This window comes from Xenia sp. Carnegie-2017, unplaced genomic scaffold (assembly GCF_021976095.1).
Source record: "Xenia sp. Carnegie-2017 unplaced genomic scaffold, XeniaSp_v1 HiC_scaffold_43, whole genome shotgun sequence".
Classification (NCBI taxonomy): Eukaryota; Metazoa; Cnidaria; class Anthozoa; order Malacalcyonacea; family Xeniidae; genus Xenia; species Xenia sp. Carnegie-2017.
In genome coordinates this window covers 168,977-189,887 of record NW_025813508.1, presented here as the reverse complement: position 1 = coordinate 189,887, position 20,911 = coordinate 168,977, and the positions used below count along the sequence as shown (strand labels likewise).

The following is a 20,911-nucleotide window of genomic DNA, read 5'->3' as shown; positions in this document are numbered from 1 at the left end:
GTGCCGTATTGTTGCACATCATCAAGCAGTATATCAAGGCCTGTTGGATTTTGCACTTAACCGGCCATCCATAAGCTTCGTGGACTTGTCTTCGTGGTTCTCGTGATGGTTAGACCTCAAATTTTAAGTTTTTTATTTATGTTATTCATGTATGTGTGGTGCAATGCAACGATGTGTTTCAGTGTTTGCTGTTTAGTAGATCACGGAGACCTTGATCCTCCATAAAATAAAACAAATAGTAGAAAAATCTAAGAACTCCCTGAAACACATCTCTCCAAGGTCACTCGATCCCTTGGTTATGTGTACTTCGACATGTAATTACATTTCCTCTATTGCTTCCTCTTTTCAAACACGTGGTCTGCAATTCTGACATTTTCTAGACCCTACAAAGTTTCATACAATGAAGTTTGCACATCACGAAATTCTATATAATGAAGTTTGGACAGCATATAATGAAGTTTCGACAACATATAATGACGTTTGGACCGCATATAATTTGGTTTCATACAACAGAAAGGAGGAAACTGATCCTTGGATACCATTGATAAAAGAGGCAAGAAACAAAGTAATGTCGATTTTGATGAAATGAAAGAAAGCTTTTTGAACAGGGGTCTAGATGAGCAGTCAGCTGAAGATCAAGCATATTCTAACATTCTACTAAAAAAATGGAAAATGTTTATATTCAACGTCGTATGTGAATAAATTATAACAAGCTCAACGGTTAAAAGAGGAAGACCATGCAAAAGTTAATACTTGAATAAATACTTGGTATTTGGAGTCAGATATTCTTACCTATTGTCGAAGTTGTACGAAGAGTCTAAGAGAAAGATCATCGTGTGATGGAATAATTTATTACATTTAGCACGAATATAATTAAACAATAGGTGCGCGTTGCATTGTGGTTGGCAATGATTCTTTAACTTCGTAAGAGCACAATAGTCATTACACATTCACAATACACGACAAATTTATTTAGAGAAAACATGTCTTGGCATACTTATGCCATCTTCAGTGCGAAGTGAATCAATATAGGAAGTTAACACGATAATAAGTATATAGTGATAAAGCGGAAGTGTCAAATAGTTATGAATAATTATTTACAGTTGATTAAGATAATACATAATGTTTGTGTTAGGTTTTATAAAAGAAAAGAAAAAACCTATATAGAAAATAGACAAAAATGATAAGTCATAATTGTTATTTAAAGGTCGCAGATAGTGTCAAGATGTTGTATTTGTTTGTTGAGGTAAAGTTTAAATATCAAAGATCATACAAAGGCAATTATAATGAATAAATCACTTATCGTTGTTCATTTTCTATAAAAAAATAACACAAAAGAATCTTAAGTCTCATTCAAATTTGGTGAACATAAAAAGTTGAACGCTAGAACTTACTTTGCTTTAAATAACAATAAAAGATGACAGAAAAAATGGTGACAAGAAAAACCACGCCCACAACAGTGCCAGTAATAAAACCGATGATTGTTGTATAATTTTTGGTATTTAGTGAGGAACCTTCAAGAAACAGGTGTCAAATTAGTTTTTAAAGAACAGTTTTTGGTAGCTCCACTACATTTAAAGAAGAAATAATTCGAATACCAGACCAACAAATAATGTAAAACAATTGAAACTCAAAATAAAACATTTCTAATATGTAAAAAATATTCTTTGTTCTGCTCTAGATTAAGGAAGCAACTTTGGAAATTTATTAATGCTTTGTCTGCCATTGTTTTTAACACAAGCAGATAAAGTATACACAAAAAAACGTAAGTACACTGTCCTAGCATTTCTATTAGGCTAGTCGTACAAGTGCCTCTAAAATCACTTGAACGTCAAAATTTAATGAATTAATTTTGGTTCTGCAATATTTTTATAACCATGCTATACTCCAAACATCTTTTATGAACTCATTGACAAGCTCTTCACCCTTCAACTTTATTTAAAATAACAGTAATATTCAATTCAAGCACAACTGGAAACTAAAACAACAACAACTCATCAACAGTTCTTTTTTCTTCGCAATATGTTTTTTGCATTATAAGCATGTTAAACTTTAAACTATGGGCTGAACATTTGCAAAACGCAAAAAAGTAAACTTGAAAAACTTAGTTACCGTTTGTAGAGGCAAAGACACTTGATTTCGCAATAGTTGACAATGTTGTCGGTGAAAGAAGCTGAGTGGAACCTGGAATAACAGAATTTGCTTACATAAAATTCATTCTAGAATTATTCTAATTCAGGGGCTGGTTTACAAAGCCTGCATAGCGTTATTCATTGGATAGCAAAATTTTCAAACTTGTAGAAATGGTGTTTGTATTTTTCTTGCAACAAAGAAATTTTGTAATCTTCGAAACAATATTTTATTTCAGTGATTGCACAGTTGAAATCGTATAATTTTATTCATAAGAGATTTTTGAAAGTTCAAAAATGCTATCAATGCAAAGCTATTCAGCCTTCGTGCAACCGGCCTCTATTGTTTGCATAATACATCATGATTGCCTTCAAATGAACATCATATTTTTGTTAACTTTAACTAATCAAAATTTGAATTAGCTTATTCTCTCCTCTTTTAGATTGAAATAATTTATTTTTAATAAGCAACTTTACACACATTATCATGTAATGTAGCTACATTTTAAATATCAGAAAACCACACGGACTACGGAAGAAAGCCAATGTTGACGATATTCTGATTTGGTAAAATTCTTTAGAAAATGTTCTAGAAAACTTTTTAACTTACGGACTTATAATTACTTTAAGCAATAATTTTCACTGCAAGTAGCAAGCAAAAAAGAATGCACACTACAATTCGACACTGCAAAACGGAATAATTCAAAGAATTGATAAAGATACCGTTTTAGTAGAAGATATGTTGAACGTTTTCATCGATAAACATGATGTGGGAACTAAAACAAAAGCGTAGGTAAACATAATAAGATTTATTTTTGCAATTCTTTTTGCTTTGGGAACTTTATGCATACTTTTTATAACTGTTTCCTCTAATTATTTTTAATATAAAAATACATCCTGTTGCCATCACATGCAAGGACAAAAAATTGAGTTTTGTGACAGTTCTCACAATGACACGATACTTCAAGCAAGCTCAAGAAACTGTTAGTTAGTTATGAATTTCATATTGAAGAATTAAGAAAATTTGACAACTTAATTTTTTCATTTGTTTTTGGTGCTTAAACTAATGAGCTGGTGATATTCGCATATTATTTTAAAAAGTTCTTAAAGCAATGTTTACGAAAACCTTTTTTCACGAAATTTATTACCTAAAACAATCATATACATTGCAAGCACAACCAAAAATGCACAGTTTAACGGTGAACAACGCTGAAAAAACATTAGAAAGTTACTATTTCTAGAAGTAGAATTTCTGGATAGCTTTATAGTTGACAATGCTCTCGGCATTTGGTATATCATAACTTTTTGCCCCAATAATTTACATTTAAAGATCATTAAAACGGCAACATGTATAATAAAGATAATGTCTATGCATGAAGAAGTACCTAGCCACAAAACAATGAACCTAATGAATAAAATCAAAGCTTACCAACGATATACACATTGATACTCCTCGAATAGTGTCCCATTGAGCTATGAATGATTAGTGTATATTCCCCATTATAACTGCTGTCCATATTTTTTAATTCTAAGGTTAGTGGTTTATAAACATGAATTTTCAGATTTATTTGATGATGATAATATGAAATTCCGCTGTTATCATAAATGTCTGCAAGTAATATACTGGAGGAGGAGCCATAGGCAGTGAACATCCATCTCCGATATATAAAGGGGGAAGAAACTTTATACGTCCAAGTAATGTTTATATTGGCTCCTGGTCGAAATAAAAATGTTTTGCTCTGATTTTCGACTGCTATATTTCCTGTAAATAGAAGAGTATTTTTGCATCAGAAGTCATTGAAGATTCAAAAAAATTAAAATTATATGAGTTATAATACCTTTGCAAACAGAAATAAAAATTTTAAAAAAAACAATTCCAGATGCAGCTTTCATTGTTCTTCCTAAAACGAAATAGTTTTTGCTCAAAATTATATGCAGCATTTTAAGTATCTTTTAAAAAAAACTTTTTGTATAACAATCAAACGAAACTAGCTTAATAGTTTAAAGTTAAATCAAATACTGCCATGATTGAAGGCTCTAACGGTCTATATTGCTTGAATGGTTTTGTGTTAAACATCTTATTTGATTTGAATAATTCTGGACATAATTGCAGACATTACTATTATTACTCATTAGCTACAATACCATTGTTTTGTTTTCGAGTGTAGACATTTTACAAGAGGTTTTTTTTGCCTACAATCTTAACTACTAGGTTTAAGCCACATATGAGTTAATCTAATCAAAAACAATTTAGATTTTCCTTAGTCTGTTTATTGGGATCCAGATAAGTGGGGTTATCTTTATGAATTGGAAGAAGGTCAGGTATACATCCTGCACAGCATGCGTTTATCTTTCCCAAACTGCACACTTTGAAACTGTTGCCTCGTCACCTCTAAAATTCTTACACTTCTTAATTAATTTACTTTTGCCAAAGCTTTGGAATTATAAGCACTCTATATTTTAATTTTAGATTATTTCTCACCAACATTGCGCGTTTTCATAGTTTATTACATTAGAGTCCCGAGTGTTTCAAACATTCCTTGGATGTAAAATATACAATTAAACTTATATATTATGAAAAATATAACATTCTTCTGATAAACTAAGAAACTATAAACAGATATAGCGATTTAACTGTGCAAAATGCTTACAGAAAATATGTTGGAAATAATCTTCCTTGGTTTAGTACTCTTTTGTCGAGTTTTTTGTAAATATTTGGCTGCGAGAAATGTTAAAATAATGTATCAATGAAAAGCAGTTACTTGCCTGGTTTGTGAATTTATGAATTGGTTCTAATAATCTCCTCTTATAATGTGGTAAAAGTTTACTGAGAATTGATTATTCTTCAATAGGGAAATCTATAGTGACACAAGCAAACAACTCTTGATGTTTTATAGTTAGCTTCTTCAAGCAAACTTAACTTTCATGGAATTTAATTTATATTGGCATCGCATCATTCGTATTTTGGACAACATTGTCCGTTTTATACTTATCACATAGAAAGTTTTCTTTTCAAAGATATGATACTAAAAGAAATGCATATGGTGATAAACTTTGACGCTGTTTAAAAATAACTTTTTGAAAACGATCTGAAATTGACGTTGTGCATAGCACATAATATCAGGAAATATTTATGTTCAGAAAAGATTTAATTGTAAATCTACAGTTACTTTATGTCATGCCTTGATCATTATAACAGGAATTGTGATATGTGTATGCTTTTTCTTTTATTCTAGAAACAGATAAAATGCTTGCAGTAATGCTATGTAAAAGTCCTGGTTGTGAAAATACTTGTATGGACTAAAATACCTTGTAACGTGTTACGTGAAATGAGTAAAAATGCGGTTGACAAATATTTTTGCAATTGTTGACCTTTCACCTTTTTTAATACAAGTACATGTAATGCAGTGAATGTCACCCAAATGACGTATGCTCAAATTTCATAGCAAGAGCTTCCCGTAAAACTGTGCACAAAATACAACTCAAACGTTTGACTATTTCTCTTAGCGGCTAGCACTCGGTATGCATCAGTATTCTACAGTTGTAATACAACGAAAGCTTTCGGTGAAAATTCGTCACTTTATCTGCTGTTTGTTTAAGATTTGTAGTTTTTGCCGTATATGCAAGTTGTGCATATAAAAATTTATGTGGGCAGACAAAAGAGTAGTTGCAAATTTAAATTATAAGTAACTATGCAAACTAGGCTTTAAAAACAGTATTATAACACTAAGCGCACAGAAAAAAACAAAAGATTAACAAATGTTTTAGTGACAACAACTCAAAAACTACAATTTCAAGGTTGTAGAACTTACTGAAAATAATTCAGACAAGTCAAGGCCAACTGAACAGCTATATCGTATCAAAGATAGTTTGATAAAAGACTATGCAGCTCAAACTAAGCAAAACGCGGCGAAATTGATAAAACATGTTTTAATTAAAATACAAAGAAAAAGAGACCTTACTTTCTACTTTCGGTAACTCCTCCAAGATCTTGTTTCCAAATAATGGCAACAAAGATTCGACATGCTTTTTTATAGCTACACAAGTACTGATAAATTATGAAAGTCAATATTTACTTTACACTTGATACTTTCATTTGTGAGACAGGGAGTTAAAGTTTCAGACGTTTTCGTGACTTTTATAGAATATTTCTTCTTTAATAGCAATCAACGTTTTCGCTTTGACAAACAAACATACAGGAGCTGTCAACAGCGTAAAGATAAAACTTAATGATTATATCATTTTTTAAGTTGGCAAAAATAAGATCTATTTTCTGGTTTATCCTTATTTGCATGCACATCTAAGAATTAGTAAAGCATTTTCATGATAAATTGCGTTATGTTTCAGCTTAGTCGAAAAAAATTGGCAATACTTCTTCTTAGAAACGCCCCAATTTCAAACATTTCAACTTTTTGTCTTAAGTTGTGTATAGGCAAGAATAGTTTTGCTAAATATCAGTTAATTCGAATAGATTCCATCACAATTTTGCAATGCATTCTGGGATCGCCAGGGGCAAACATTGTGTATCTTCATAAAATATCTTTTCGTAAAGAGTTTATATTCAAATTATAATGGGAAAAGGGGATCACTGTGCTGTTTATGGCTGTGATAACGATAGAAGATATCCTGAAAAATATATCGTTTCCGATCACGTTGGTATTCTTCGCTTTTTCTCCGAAAACGCGAAAGAGAAGAATGCTTGGCAAAAGCTGATCAACAGGAAAAACTTCAAAGTGACTACTAATACGAAGGTTTGTCTATGACAACGATGATAGCAAGTTTCACATTGTCATTGGCAGTGTTTTACCCACACAAAGGGACAAAACACCAGAAGGCATGAAAGAATACAGATCCTAGTTCATACTTTCGCCAAATGGCTCTGTGTTTTCTGCATTTTGTGAATGTAAAGGTGGTTCAGATCAGGGATGCAAGCACTTGGGTGCTTGTATGTTTGAACTTGAAGAGTTTTTTGTCAGGTGAAAGAACTTCAGTGACTTCACTTCCAGCATACTGGCAACCAAAACCAACACCAAGAAATAAGCCCTTACCATTGCTGGAAATGAAAATTTGTCACTTGGTGAAACCCAAACGAAAAAGGAAACATGTATCTCTCGACGACTCTTGGGTTGACTCATTTGACCCAATGCCAAATCGTATGAGAACCACAATAAGTGAAGTAGACAAAGTAGAATTTGCCAGGAAGTTGAGAGACATTGATGAAAATTCTGGTATTTTGGATTTCCTTCCTGAGTGCCCACATTCAGACAAAGTAAAAAAAATGAAAACTGTTTTTAAACTTAATAGTCTTAACATAGAAACAAAAGCTAAAATATTTGCAAGGGAAAATCAACATTTGATTAAAAAAAGAGTTAAGAAAGCCTGTGATATCTTCATTAGCACATTAAAATGCACTGAAGAAGAACAATTGTTCATTTCAGCTGCAACAAAAGGACAATCCAAAAATGAAGAATGGCATAAAATGAGACATGCCATGGTAACAGGCAAAAAGTCAAAGCTATTTACACTAGACAAAAAACAAAAGAGCGCACCCCTTCGGCTGATATATCAAAAACTGTTGCTAATTTTTTGGAAGACAAGAACAATTTGATAAACTCAAATGCTATGCAATATGGACTAGACAAAGAAAAAGAGGCTCTGTATCTTTACAAGAGACTGCGTACAAAGAAGCATGAAAAAGTTAAAATAGAAGAACCTGGGTTGCTTGTTGATCCCAAAAATTTATGGATGGGAGTGAGTTTGGATGGAATTTGCCATTGTGAATGTTGTGGCTCAAGGACACTTGAAATTAAGTGCCCTCTAACATGCAAGAATATGGATCCCAAATCTGCATTTTTCTCAACAGCTATTGGTGGGAAAACTAATGATAGTGGAAAGAAAGTGTTGAACAGGAACCATTTACATTACTTTCAAGTCCAAATGGGTATGGCTATAAGTCAAATCGACAAATGTGATTTTATTGTATTTACAGAAAAAGGAATTGATATTGTAGAAATACCATTTGATGCTGACTTCTGGAGTGATGTATTTAAAACTGTGTTTCTTTTCTATAAGAATTATATTATTAGTAGTCTTTTATTGAAATATGTGCAATGATAAAATTTTATATTTACAAATAATAGTTTTTCAAAATAAAAATATTAAGTATAATTTATTTTAGATTATGTAAGGATTACTTTATACCACGCTTTCCTAAATTACATAAAGCGGCACACATAAACAAAATGTTGTCCAAAACTGGTTTTAATGTCAATGGAATAACTCCTGATAAAATCTGAAATTGCTTTAGTTTCAATATATTCCTTTCGACATGAGATCTTAATGATGCCACACGCCGAGTATGAGTTGTTCCACGAGAGGAAAGTCTTGGTCCACGACAATAGGATGGAGAAATAAGGTGAACTTTCTTCACCACAAGAGTAAGACAAGAGTAAGAATGAATTCTTCCCAATGTGTCAATACTCTTGAGACATGCCCTCTTTTAATAGACTGGGCAGTGGCTGTATCAGTAGAACCTCTCCAATACCTTAGACTCTTTGCTTTCTCTTCAATCAAACTGAAAACTAAGTTCAACTTTTCTAGTGACAATCCAGTGTAGCGGTAGCAATTCTTCTGGCAAATAGCTTGTTCAATAAATAAGTTTCTTTTCAACGTTTTAACGTCGCCCTGGCAAAAACAGTCAATGAGGTCATGTTTATCACTTTCAAAGCTGTAGCTATCATCAGAATCATAACTTGTAACATCCAAGTCTGTTGTACAATTTATTTGTGAACTGTCTTCGTGCACAGACTCTGGCTCAGTACACTGCTCAGGACCAGTGATTTCAGCAGCAAAAAATGCCTTATCCTGATGCTCAAAGCTTTTCTCAGTACTGCCTTCACACAGAATTTTTCGTCTCTTTCTTTTTGGAATATTTGATTTGCTTCTATCTTTCGGCGGTAATCGTTTACTGCTTTCTTTTGATTGGTATCCTTTTAGATACAAAGTTGGATTGGGACAGCCCTTTGGATCGATAACCAGCAAGAAAATTATTAGAACAAACCTTCGTAGTAGTCACTTTGAAGTTTTTCCTGTTGATCAGCTTTTGCCAAGCACTCTTGTCTTTCGCGTTTTTCGGAGAAAAAAAGCGAAGAATACCAACGTGATCGAAAACGATATATTTTATCGTTATCTTCTATCGTTATCACAGCCATAAACAGCACAGTGATCCTCTTTTCCCATTATAATTTGAACATAAACTCTTTACGAAAAGATATTTTTATTAAAGATACACAATGTTTGCCCCCTGGCGATCCCAGAATGCATTGCAATAACCGCGCAAATTTAAGGGAGACTGGCAACCGGCAAATACTCCAGTAAAGCATTTTTCCTGATGAATTGCGTTAGTTCGACTGCGTTCAGTTTGTCCATTTTTATTTTCCTCCATATTATGCTCCTACAAATACACTACACATTTTCAATACAACTCTCTCATGCAACGATAGCTTTTTACGCTTTGAAAAAATGCTCATATTACAAAATTATCAAAGATATCTGACAATCCCAAACACCTTGGAAATTTTCTTACCCCGACAGACGGCACGAGTTAAACTTTGTAATGGTGACATGATAGGTCTAATGAGGAAACGGCTGTTAACATAAGATAACGTTGTTTTTGTTGCTCAAAAATTTTGTAGAATATAATTGTCACGTCAATTTAGATGTCAAGACTTTAAACCTCAAGTTATGAAACATTAGAAATAGCTTTGTTGAAAAAAAATTGGCAATACTTCTTCTTAGAAACGCCCCAATTTCAAACATCTCAACTTTTTTTATCTTAAGTTGTGTATAGGCAAGAATAGTTTTGCTAAATATCAGTTAATTCGAATAGATTCCATCACAAAGAACTTGTAGAGCAACAGCGCCAAAAGGCACGATAAAACTTTGCTAATTAAGCTCAGATATGATATCTATAATGTGGGTGACTAGCGGGCATTAGGCGACCAGCCAAATTGTTATCTTACTTAAAGTGCTACTGAAGTGAAATTTTCATATTTCGTTTTTCGATACAAACGTTTTCTCTGTATTTTACTGATCATTTTGAGCTATCGCCCACTGAATTTAATCGATGGGAACGCATCGAACTTTGCGTTCAAACATGGCATATTTGCTTGTTTTGATGCGATTTTGACTTTGAGTGCGTGACGTCATTTAAAGGACGGAAGTTCAATTTTAAAGCTCTTAGTATATAAAAATTATATACGAACAAGCATATTTCCAACTGGAATTTTACATATTTTATAACTTCTCTTCGCAAAAATTGCGTATATTTAGTGACAAATGAGCAACACGCATAGGTAAGCAACATTTACAATCGATTAGAGTTTTATAAACTTCTTGAATTAACTTATATTTCTCAATAAACTGGGTGCCGCATGCTTGACGAAGTCTGCGGTTTTAACACACACGCATTGTTATCAGAAACTAAGTGTAATGCGCTTATTTCCAATCATCCAATGTATACTACTTTTATAAACTTCTGGATTAGACTTTCATTCTTATCATATGGGTGTCGCATCCTTGACGAAGTCTGCGGTTTTAACACACACGCAATGTTATCAGAAACTAACTGTAACGCGCTTATTTCCAATCATCCAATGTATACTACTTTTATAAACTTCTGGATTAGACTTATCATTCTTATCATATGGGTGTCGCATCCTTGACGTAGTCTGTGGTTTTAAAACCCATGCAATATTATCACAACGCACATAATATAAGGAGAATAATTTTTTATTAAGTTAGTCAAACGTAACGATACACCGCAAGTTAAAATATGGCGAGTAGGCAAAATTCTGCAATAAATCGTCGAGGAGGACAATATTGTGTTGCTGGTTGGCCCAACGGAAAAAGTTGTACAAACAGTCAACACACAGAGGGTGTCTCAGTACATCGTTTCCCCATGAATGACAAGGAGAGGCTGAATAAATGGACGAAATTTGTTAGGAGACATAGGCCAAAATTCGTTCCTCAGCAGTACTCTGTGCTATGTTCAATGCATTTCGCAGATTCTGCATTCACCGTGAACGCAACAGTTGCAAAATCGCTAAACATGAGACGACGATTGCGAAATGGAAATCCATTGCTAGGCACATTACAAACAAGCATGAAAACCATCCAGATGAGTTGTTTCCTAAATGTGCTCACGGAGAGCTAGATGAACGTCTATGGCTTCAAGTTGGTATGAGCATGCACACATTTAGGCAGCAAGACAGAATTGAGATTGTTAAAATGTCTAAAATGTTATTTACCACTTTTCAGATGGGATTGTATTCTTTTTAAGGAACTAAATCATATCAGTGACTTTCCTCCATTCTGTTGAAAAAATCTGTTCTCAAAGATGTTAAAAAACTATCTTCAGAAGCACAAACTAGTTGTCTTGAAGGTTTTCATTCAACATTAAATGGTTGGCATCCAAAGATGACCCACTTTTCTTGGCTTGGTACATATTGCAGGTAACTTGTAATCACTGTTCTCTATCTGCCAAGCCTTTTTTACTTGTTCCTAGTCAAGAAAAAAAATTACATAATAAATGGTTTGTTCTGTTTAGGCACGTACTGGCAGTACTTCATTTCAATGAAAACCTTCACAGACAGCCAAAAAAAACAAAAAATGGAACACCATATTATTCTGTGACATACCCAAAATTTAAATCAGGGGTAAGAACTGTTTCTTCAGCACCATCATATTGTAAGTTTAGCATGTATGCATTGGTACTCTTGACTTACACATCTAACCACTTGTCATTTTTCCAGACTATGTTAATGAAATTAAAAATGTCATGGTTCTTAGTTGTGAGGAATCCATGGACAACATATTTAAGAAGTATAAGGAAAAAGTCCCAGAAGCCTTAAACAAAACTTTCTCGGATCGAATTTCCAAAACTGAGGCAATCCAACGGCATTTGGATAGGAAACAACTATCTTCAACACCATTGTTTCCCACATGTAAGTTGTTCATGCTACCATGTATAATAGGTATGGCCAGTGCATTCTAAAAGTAAACAAATTAAATTGTTATTTATAGATCAACAGCAAGATGTACTGCAAGCAAAAGGTTTAGACAAAGAAAAACAAGCTGCTTCAACAGGTCCTTCAGATCCAAAAAAAATGCGCTTATGCAAAAATTGTGGACAGCCAATGAAAGGACATCCAAAAGGTCATTGTCCACAAGAATTACTTGACAAATATTCTTAGCAGGCCAATTTTAAAGTTAGTTATAAAATAATATACTATGCTACAAAAAATGTTCTTATTTGATTAATTATTTTGACTTCACACAACAAAATTGTGAAGCATCACAGCACAATAATGAACCACATAAAGGTAAAAAGTAGAGATACATGGCAAGATATTAATCATCGTTACAAAACAAAATTAGAAATCAAAAATGTACTAACTCATTTTCATGTATTCTTGGTCATACGCTTGTATGACCTTCCATCTTGGTCTCTTAGAAGTGAGCCAACATTCTTCCAACATTCTTCAAGACTGTAGCATGTGTCATAATCGTGTACTCTTCGTGAAGAGTAACACAGCTAATTTTTTCAATGCTAACATCGAATACCAGTTTATGTAAAGTAGGCCCAACCTATTGACAACAACGGTATTCAATGGCATCTGTCAGCAGTTGAGTACGACCCAAGCTACATGCACACCTATAAAAAAGTGGTTTGTTATCATATTTATGCACCACGACATAAGGACAAAATAACATGTTTAATTCATGGTTTAATTTCTTCTAGAGTTCTAGTAACATTTATCAACTTACCACTTATCTACCTGAAAGGTTCCTTCGAACCTCGTTTCCAATGTTCGAGGTTCTAAGCCATCTGCGTCTTCTTCGACCGACACAAAATTCTCTCCGAATGCGTTCGCAAGAGGTTCATTTTCGTAAGGATTTACCACTGAATTAGCCACAATTGTATCCTCATCGCCGGAATTTGAAAGTAAATTTTCATTTGCCATATCTGAGTTTTCAGTATCCGAACTGCGTTCGCTTTCACTGCTTGAAGAACTCATATTTTATTGTGTATATGTGTTAAAAATCTAACAAAATACTAGTAAATCAATGCTCCTACTTCGACTTCCGTCCTTTTTATTACGTCACATCCGTATAATATTTCAGTGGTAAAAATTCGCACGCGTAACCCAACTTTGAGCAAAAATTTACTGATGATCCCGTGCTTCAATATGCATAAAAATTATACCAAAGTGATCAGGAAAGATAGAACTATTTGATTATAGAAAAAAAATCGATACCCAAAATTTCACTTCAGTAGCACTTTAAATATGCAAGATTATATTACGCGCATTCGTGTCATCCGATTTTGTCGATGATTTTCTACAACTTATTTTTTTGTGCCACCAGGGGCGGATCCAGGCTGGTGCAACTGATGCGAGGGCATCAGTCATAAAATTGAATAGTTAATCTTTCACAACATATTATATCTTACAATCAATACGAGCAAAATGCAAGAAATATATCAGATTGGAACGTTTATAGTTTCTAAATGCTTTAAATACCTTAACACTGACAATATATTGACAACAAATGTACATTGATGATTGAGAAATATTGTTAAAAACCTTCGTCGATTGTTTACATGTGAGTATCATTTTGATTACAGCCGCATTATTAAAAAATGCGTCGCTAAATATGGCGTTTTTATGTGTCGAAATTTTTAGCGAAAATTTGTTTCATCATCCAGCTACACTGAGCTGAATTTGTATTACTACGTCACGGTGGCTAGATAGTGATCACTACGTCACGGTGGGGAAAAAGTGCACCAGTTGGTGCAACAGTCCCGAGTCTCTTTGGCCGAGTGAACCACCTAAACGTCACGAATTTCATTGTTTTTTAGCCTACGTCACGGTGGGAAATCGCTGCTGACTGTTGCACTTAAGCCCACGAACACCAAAGAAACATTATGTAAGAAACATTCGGCCATAATTCCACACAATCTTCCCAGTCGTTTTTTGGTATCTCGTATGGGTCAACAGAATGTATCAATGAAATTTTTGTTCAAATGTGTTCAATTTTCTTCAACAAATTCATGTTCATGAATACAGGAAAATTAGCCAAGAGCCAGAAAAAGCAAAAAAATGATAAGAACAATAACATCATTTACAACTTTGGAAACAAAAGCAAATAATGCACTGCCCCAAACCAAAAATACAATGTTTGTCAATTTATTTCAATGTGCTCATAAACAATACTGCAAAACATTAAGTTTAAAAAACGCATGTTAAGCCATATTATAATATCAGTGGGAATAGCATGTATATATATATACATATAGATTGATCGTTATGAACGAAAATTAAATCCTCAATGCTTTTTTGTAAGTGATATATCATGATTATAATTTCATCGATGTGTTGGAGCTGTCTTTCATGAAAGTAAAAAATTAAAGATTTTAGACCACATCATATTTAGTAATGCCCTTCTGATTTCTTTTGAAAATGAATAGGCTTTGACAATAGACTGCTCATGGTCTTCTCAATTCTGTATACCATGCTTTGAATAGCGAATACCATACTTTGAATAGCAATAAAAAGAGTACCACATTCCAGTTGGCTCTTCTCATTTACATTCAAAGAAGTTTTAGAAAATGTTGTTCTTGGTCAAATTTGTCGTCTTTATACTATAGTAAGGCAATAGCATATAATGATGTTCCACCTCCGAAATTTCTTTCAGTTTATGTTTCCATCTACCAATCTCTTTTTATCTATAACCAAATTTATGACCTAAAATTGATGTTTTATAATGGCAAAAATGTGTGGCTACTAAATAGAAAAATGTAAAAGAGATTTAAATCATTTTGACAATGCTATTGGCCGATAGAACATACAGGCGTGTATAGAATTTTACGTCTGTTGTGGGAAGGGTTTGAAATTTCAGATGCATGGTATCTCATTCACAATTTACAGTTTCCTATTTCAATGCAATTAGGAGACGGCAGGGATGAAAAATTTATATTTTATATCACAGTGTAAGTAAGTCTTAGAAGTAATGTGTAAGCAGCTTTGTGAAGTAGTATCATGCAGTAAATTTCCATTTTACAGTCAATTGCGTAGAAACGAATTCTAGGTAACTTTGGACATTGTCTTACTGGTAATGGTTCATTCATTTTGTAATTGGAAATTGAGATGGGTCATGTAATTATAATCCAAGCGCAAAGGTCTGTAACTTACGAGCGGGAAGATTAAAATAATTATTACAGGGACGGCGCAACGAAATTGACCCTGAAGGAGGGTCCGCATACGACTTATATTTACTAAAGTTACTGGGTCTTACTTTGCCTCAGTTAAGCTAAAATAAATAAATGCTAACAACAGATCTTAGAAGACTTTTTCATGATCGTTCAAAGATCTTACTATGATCCTACAAACTTCTTGCTAAGATCATGCATAAACTTTCCATCATGCATGATCTTTCAAGACTTTGCGCATGTTATTGTTGTATGGCAAGAACTTTTTGAAATGTCGTTCATGTCGTTTTTTTGAAATGTGGTTCTTGTCGTCTCTATTAAATTTCAATATACTGGAAGGGGATTGAGGTGAAATTATTGGTCGTATATCTACCATCAACAACCCACAAAAACCGGAGATGAACGAATCCAAACATAAAGGAAGACATAAAGTTAAACACAAAAGTATACATGAAGGTAGACAGAAAGGTAAACATAAAGGTTAATATAAAGGTAGCGGGGAGAAAGTGGGGCTCTCTCCAGCCCTCCTTAGGCGCCATACCTGTATTGCTGTTATTACCAGCACAGTTGAATGTTGCTGCGTAGCTATTAGAGTTTACTTAGACCTTTAGAAAACAGCGAAGATGAAACATAACTTTTTATTATTTTCCTAAATACAAGGAGCCCATCAATTTTAGAATTACCAGTGATCTGAATCCCGATGTCCTTTGTTAACACCGTTCAGGGAGCCCCCTTGTAGCCTGATTGCTTGAATGTCCGTAGCTCTGACCATCTTGAGCCACTGACTTTGTTCATACAGTTACGCCACTATTCTGTGGTTATGCCGCTGGTAATGGTAATGATTGACAGGGTACTGAAAACAACATATCAAATTTCGGGACGTGTTTTGCATTAGTTACTAGGCCTCAATCGGAATCAGCCCATCCCTTTTTCTCCTCATCATTATTGTAGGTTCTTGGCTTGGTTAGTTGTCCTCAATCTTGTTCGAGTAAAATCAGGAAAACAGAACAGTGTAGGTTACAAGAAATCAAACTGTGTCAAAGACTTTCAATGAAAAACAAGTGCACATCATCGTAAGAAGCGATGGGCTCCTTTTGAAAGCAACGGATGAGGTAAACTCATCAAAATGTATCGAGCACAAGGTAAGAAATATTGCCAAGGCAGATGTTAATTCGAAGGAATGTTAGAAAACGACAATGCTTGACGATAACTGCTTATAGACCCGGAGCTATATTAATTTTTTAATCGTTATAAACAGAAAGAGACGAAGGCGATTATGCGAGTATCCAAGCCATTTTGAAAAGTAAATACTCGCGTTCATCAAAAGATGGCGCCCTAACTATCTCAATTACTCTATAATTGTAGGTTTCAAAGTGTATTTTTGACTTGATCTAGAAAGAAAACTTTAGGAAAGTTTTGACTTTTCTTACTAATAAGCAAATTACCATGGAGAACAAATTCTATAACTAGTGCAAAGGATAATCGGTTCATTGTGTTCATGAACTGTGTATGTCATGCAGTATATTTTGAAAGAAAATGATATTCGATTGTAGTTGCTTTTAGTGTAGTTAAGTAGCACATATGTATCAATATGTATCACATATGTATCATATGTAGCACATATGTTTCAATAGTTTTGAAAGTGGCAAGCAAATTAGGGAAAGTAGGCGGCATGTGTGTGACAACATTTACACTGTAATTATAATGTTATTCTCAGCTTTAGGCATAAAAGTGGCGTGCGGTCATGCAAGCGTAGGCAAGCGCCGCTTGCCTAAGCATTTTATCGAACAAAAATTTTTTGGATCAATCTCTCAGCAAAATCAGTTTAAATTTTTCTGTTCTAAACAATGTCAATGTAATCTTTTGTCTAAATTGTCTTTACAGTTGAAATGCTTGCTATTTATACGCGATTTACTGTCGTGGTTTTCGGTTTCACTTTGCTGCACTTGTAAGATAGGTCAAGTGGATTAAACACACCTTAAAAATTTCTTATTTATTAACCAAGGCAAGCGCGCTTGCCTTCGGAGCTCAATTTGAACATTTGCGCATGCGTTAATCTAGATTTGGAGGCTTCTTATTCGAGGAATATCGATTGGTCAACAGTCTTGTACGCTCGCAATTTTAAACACATATCAGCGCGCGAATAATATTCGATATTCAACACATTGGACATCCGAATTATTCACGCCGTTAATGTTATCGTTTATTAAAAGATGACTGAGAGCGAAAGGTAATGTTCTGATTTCTAATTCAAAGTAGTAGGTGCTTTACTGGTTATTTTTTTATTTTCTGCGCACAATGTTCGTAAACAAGCAGGGGCCGCAGTCTGCAGAGATATCGAAATGCACGCAAACGTGTGTTGTGGTAAAGTATGACTAGCATTATGACCAAAACACTATGCTCTTGTCAGTCTTGTGTCGTTGAATTCGTAAATTAATGACTAAAAATAAAAGGTACAAGATACTAAATAATAAACACGACTCTCCGATATTCTCAAACGTACGAGTCAGTGCCAGACACATTTTGAAGAACGGGAGAACACGTTGCCATGACGTCATTATACCAAAATATAAACATTAAACAACGCCATAGCCTCAGTTTGTAACACACCGTGCCAATTTTGTGCGCGAAACTGGCTGTTCTTAATTGTTATAATCACGACTGCTACAATACATTTCGCGCCTATTGTCTTGCAATTTATGTATGTAGAAGATATTATCTGTAGCATGTAATACAAGATGATATTGACAAGAGCTTCCTTTGCGTAGTAGTTTTGATATTTGTATCCGGTAGATTTTAGCGTTATATATAATATAAGTCTCGTTTAAGCTCCGAACGTGAGTTCAATGTACTAGAACGCTATTAAATTTTGTGATTATTTTATTCACTAGCGAAGAAGTTATTTACAACAGTCGCAAGTGTTCTATGTGTTAGAATTTATTTACAGGCTTTTTATATATTTGGTTAAAGTGGTACTATGACGAAAATTTTGCCTCTCGTTTTTTTTTCATAGATTAATAGTGTATGTAAAAAAATGTCTTCTGGCGAAATTTTAGCGCAATGTATTTCATGCTGCTCGAGTTACGTAGCGATAAAACTTGAACTTTAAGAGCCGCCATTAAAATGCGCCATATTTGAATTTTCAAGAAGGAAGGTGCTTGTGACGTCATAGTCTTAACTCGCGGCTGTTTACAATATAACATTATATACAAATAGAGATTTATAAGGTTGTATAACTCAATTTTTAACATGCCTTCAACACGCTGTGTCGTGCAAGATTGCAGTAATAAGTCTGATAGAAGTACAGGCATTTCATTACATAAAAGCACAAACGACAAGTCTTTGAGAAGAATTTGGGTTAAATTTGTTCAGAAGAAGCGCGCAAACTTTAATCCGAGTTCGCGCAAAATTCGATTTATGATTTGTTCGAATCACTTCTCGGATGATTGTTTTGAGCGTTTATTCCATTTGGGTGGTATGACTAGACGGCTCAAACCTGGTGCCGTACCTACTATTTGGAAGAAATCACAAACACTAACAACGTCAAGAGACCGGCGTCAGGTTAGCATAAGTTGCAATTATTACATACTTACACATATTGCAGATGATAAATTTTCACAATTTGAGAGAACCAATAATACATCCAGGCAAACTTTCAATATATAATATACATTTATACTAAGGTTTTAAAGGAAATACAAAATGAAGTGTCTGTATCATGCGATGACCTTGGGTCTTTAAACCTAACGAAGCTGCTTGAAGAACAAATTCGTTCAGGCAAACTTCGTTAAAGCCAGGGTGATCCAAAATGCATGTCCTTTCATCGACTTCGAACTGATACATTTTACCACGGCATTGCTCTAATTCCATGCAGCATCGGCACTCTTGAGGGTTGACAACAAGATCCAACGAACAATGGCCACATTCACACCTTTAATATTGGCCAAATTGTATGTTTCCATAAAGTTATCATAGCTAACGGCAGACGATTCAGATCAAAGTAACACACTAAGAATGACATCTTACCATGAAGTAACATCAACACGGGCATCAAAACGATCTTGCAGCATGTCCTCAACCTGCCGTTCTTTCGCGACTGCAGCTTCGTACTCCGCAATTTCATCGGTCGAAGCAAGCGGTTCAATATTATCGGCAAATGGCAAAATTTCCGAATTAGATTCGTCCGAATTTGCCGTCATGAATTCCGATAAAGAAATCGATGAGTTTGTCTCGATCGAAGACTCAGAAAGCAAGCTAGATCTCGATGAATTTGACATTTTTTTGCTCTATTTATGTATTACTTTGTATACTTTCCAATGTGCGCTTCTTGCCGTGTTAAGACTATGACGTCACAGACCTTTGCTGATTGCAAATATTCAAAATGGCCGATTTTAATGGCGGACATGAAAATTAGACATTTCAAATGTTCATAACTCCCTCGTTATACTATTATTTTTGAAAGCAATAATTGATATGTGTTTAAACTATTGAATGCTAAAATCGATGATTTTTTAACGTTCAGTTTTCGTCATAGTACCACTTTAAAGAAGGTGCAGTTATTACACAGCGATAATGTACTTGAAATTTGAGTAGTTTTACGTTTTATTATAAAGTTAAGTGCGTAAGTTTAAGTAGCGCGTTTGAGTAAGTGTAGGATTGGCTATTTCCTCTATTGCTATTACATGAATCTAGATGAGTAATGTACGCACGTTATGTAGTCATGTAACTGATGTAAGGTATAAATAAGATTGATGTTCCTATAAAATATATAGCATAGGAATTTTCATCCTTTTATGTTCTACTTCTACAAACGACTTTATATCACAATACCACATGTAATACTTTTAAACCGTAATTGTGATTTATACTCTATAAAAGTTTTTTTAATTTTTTAGATTTTTTCAATACTGTTTCAGTCATGACAGATACATTTTTTTCGATAAAATACTCCCAGAAATCGCGGGAAATGCGCTCCAGTAGCCCTCAAAATTCAAAAATTTTCTGGGGGAGCATGCCCCTGAGTCAGGCTAAGCCGCGAACCGCGAACCTCACCCCCAGCGCTTGCCTATTAAATTCGGTCACCGCACGCCACTGATAAACAATAATTAAGACCTTACAATTATTTATTGTGCCTAAAGATAACTTTATCCAAAAGCAAATGCTTTTAAATGTTTTCACTATTCTTTTCTGAGATGCAAAAGCAAATGTGTATGACACACAAAACTTAATGTTTCCTAGGGCCTTTTTGACCAATGCCACACTTAGTGAACACTGATAAGGCAAAGTAGTGAAAAATACATGAAATGGTAAATAATAGACATATTAGCATACATAATAACACATGCAGGAAGCAAAAAAGTGTTACTGTGCAGGCACAGTTTCTGAGAATTGCCCATTACCGTAATATTGAAAGCATTTTGCAAAAATTGCCAGTTGCCAGCCTTTTATGGAACTCCTGAGCATTTCCCAAGGCTGTCGTAATTTGTCATGTGTTTTTAAAGTTGTACTTGAA

At 34.1% G+C, this 20,911-nt stretch overlaps 2 protein-coding genes and 2 long non-coding RNA genes across 6 annotated transcripts; 1 reads left to right on the top strand and 3 right to left on the bottom strand.

The window, feature by feature from the left end:
* Positions 1–949: 949 nt before the first annotated feature.
* LOC124456221 lies at positions 950–3,634 on the bottom strand. Its single transcript, XR_006952175.1, has 5 exons — positions 3,559–3,634; positions 2,853–2,905; positions 2,113–2,184; positions 1,395–1,514; positions 950–1,316 (listed from the first exon to the last, which is right to left on the bottom strand). It is a non-coding gene; the product is annotated as an uncharacterized LOC124456221 (long non-coding RNA).
* A 7,269-nt stretch (positions 3,635–10,903) lies between these two features.
* LOC124456219 lies at positions 10,904–12,971 on the bottom strand. The gene is made up of 4 exons (XR_006952173.1): positions 12,957–12,971; positions 12,586–12,843; positions 11,828–12,179; positions 10,904–11,690 (listed from the first exon to the last, which is right to left on the bottom strand). It is a non-coding gene; the product is annotated as an uncharacterized LOC124456219 (long non-coding RNA).
* On the top strand, positions 11,292–12,580 carry LOC124456218. Of its 3 annotated transcripts, none has more exons than XR_006952171.1 (3): positions 11,292–11,367; positions 11,448–12,133; positions 12,213–12,287. XR_006952171.1 is itself a non-coding variant. In XM_047006708.1 (2 exons), exons 1-2 carry the CDS (start codon positions 11,968–11,970, stop codon positions 12,380–12,382), a joined length of 336 nt encoding a protein of 111 aa, XP_046862664.1. In that variant the 3' UTR covers positions 12,383–12,580. The 3 variants fall into 3 exon arrangements, 1 of the variants encoding a protein (XP_046862664.1); XR_006952172.1 differs by having other exon boundaries at positions 11,306–11,367; positions 11,470–12,133; XM_047006708.1 differs by lacking the exon at positions 11,292–11,367 and having other exon boundaries at positions 11,968–12,133; positions 12,213–12,580.
* Positions 12,972–19,047: 6,076 nt separating the features above from the next.
* LOC124456215 lies at positions 19,048–19,602 on the bottom strand. Its single transcript, XM_047006704.1, has 2 exons — positions 19,426–19,602; positions 19,048–19,330 (listed from the first exon to the last, which is right to left on the bottom strand). The coding sequence occupies exons 1-2, from the start codon at positions 19,596–19,598 to the stop codon at positions 19,078–19,080; spliced, it is 426 nt and encodes a 141-aa protein (XP_046862660.1). The 5' UTR covers positions 19,599–19,602; the 3' UTR covers positions 19,048–19,077.
* Between the last annotated feature and the right edge of the window lie 1,309 nt (positions 19,603–20,911).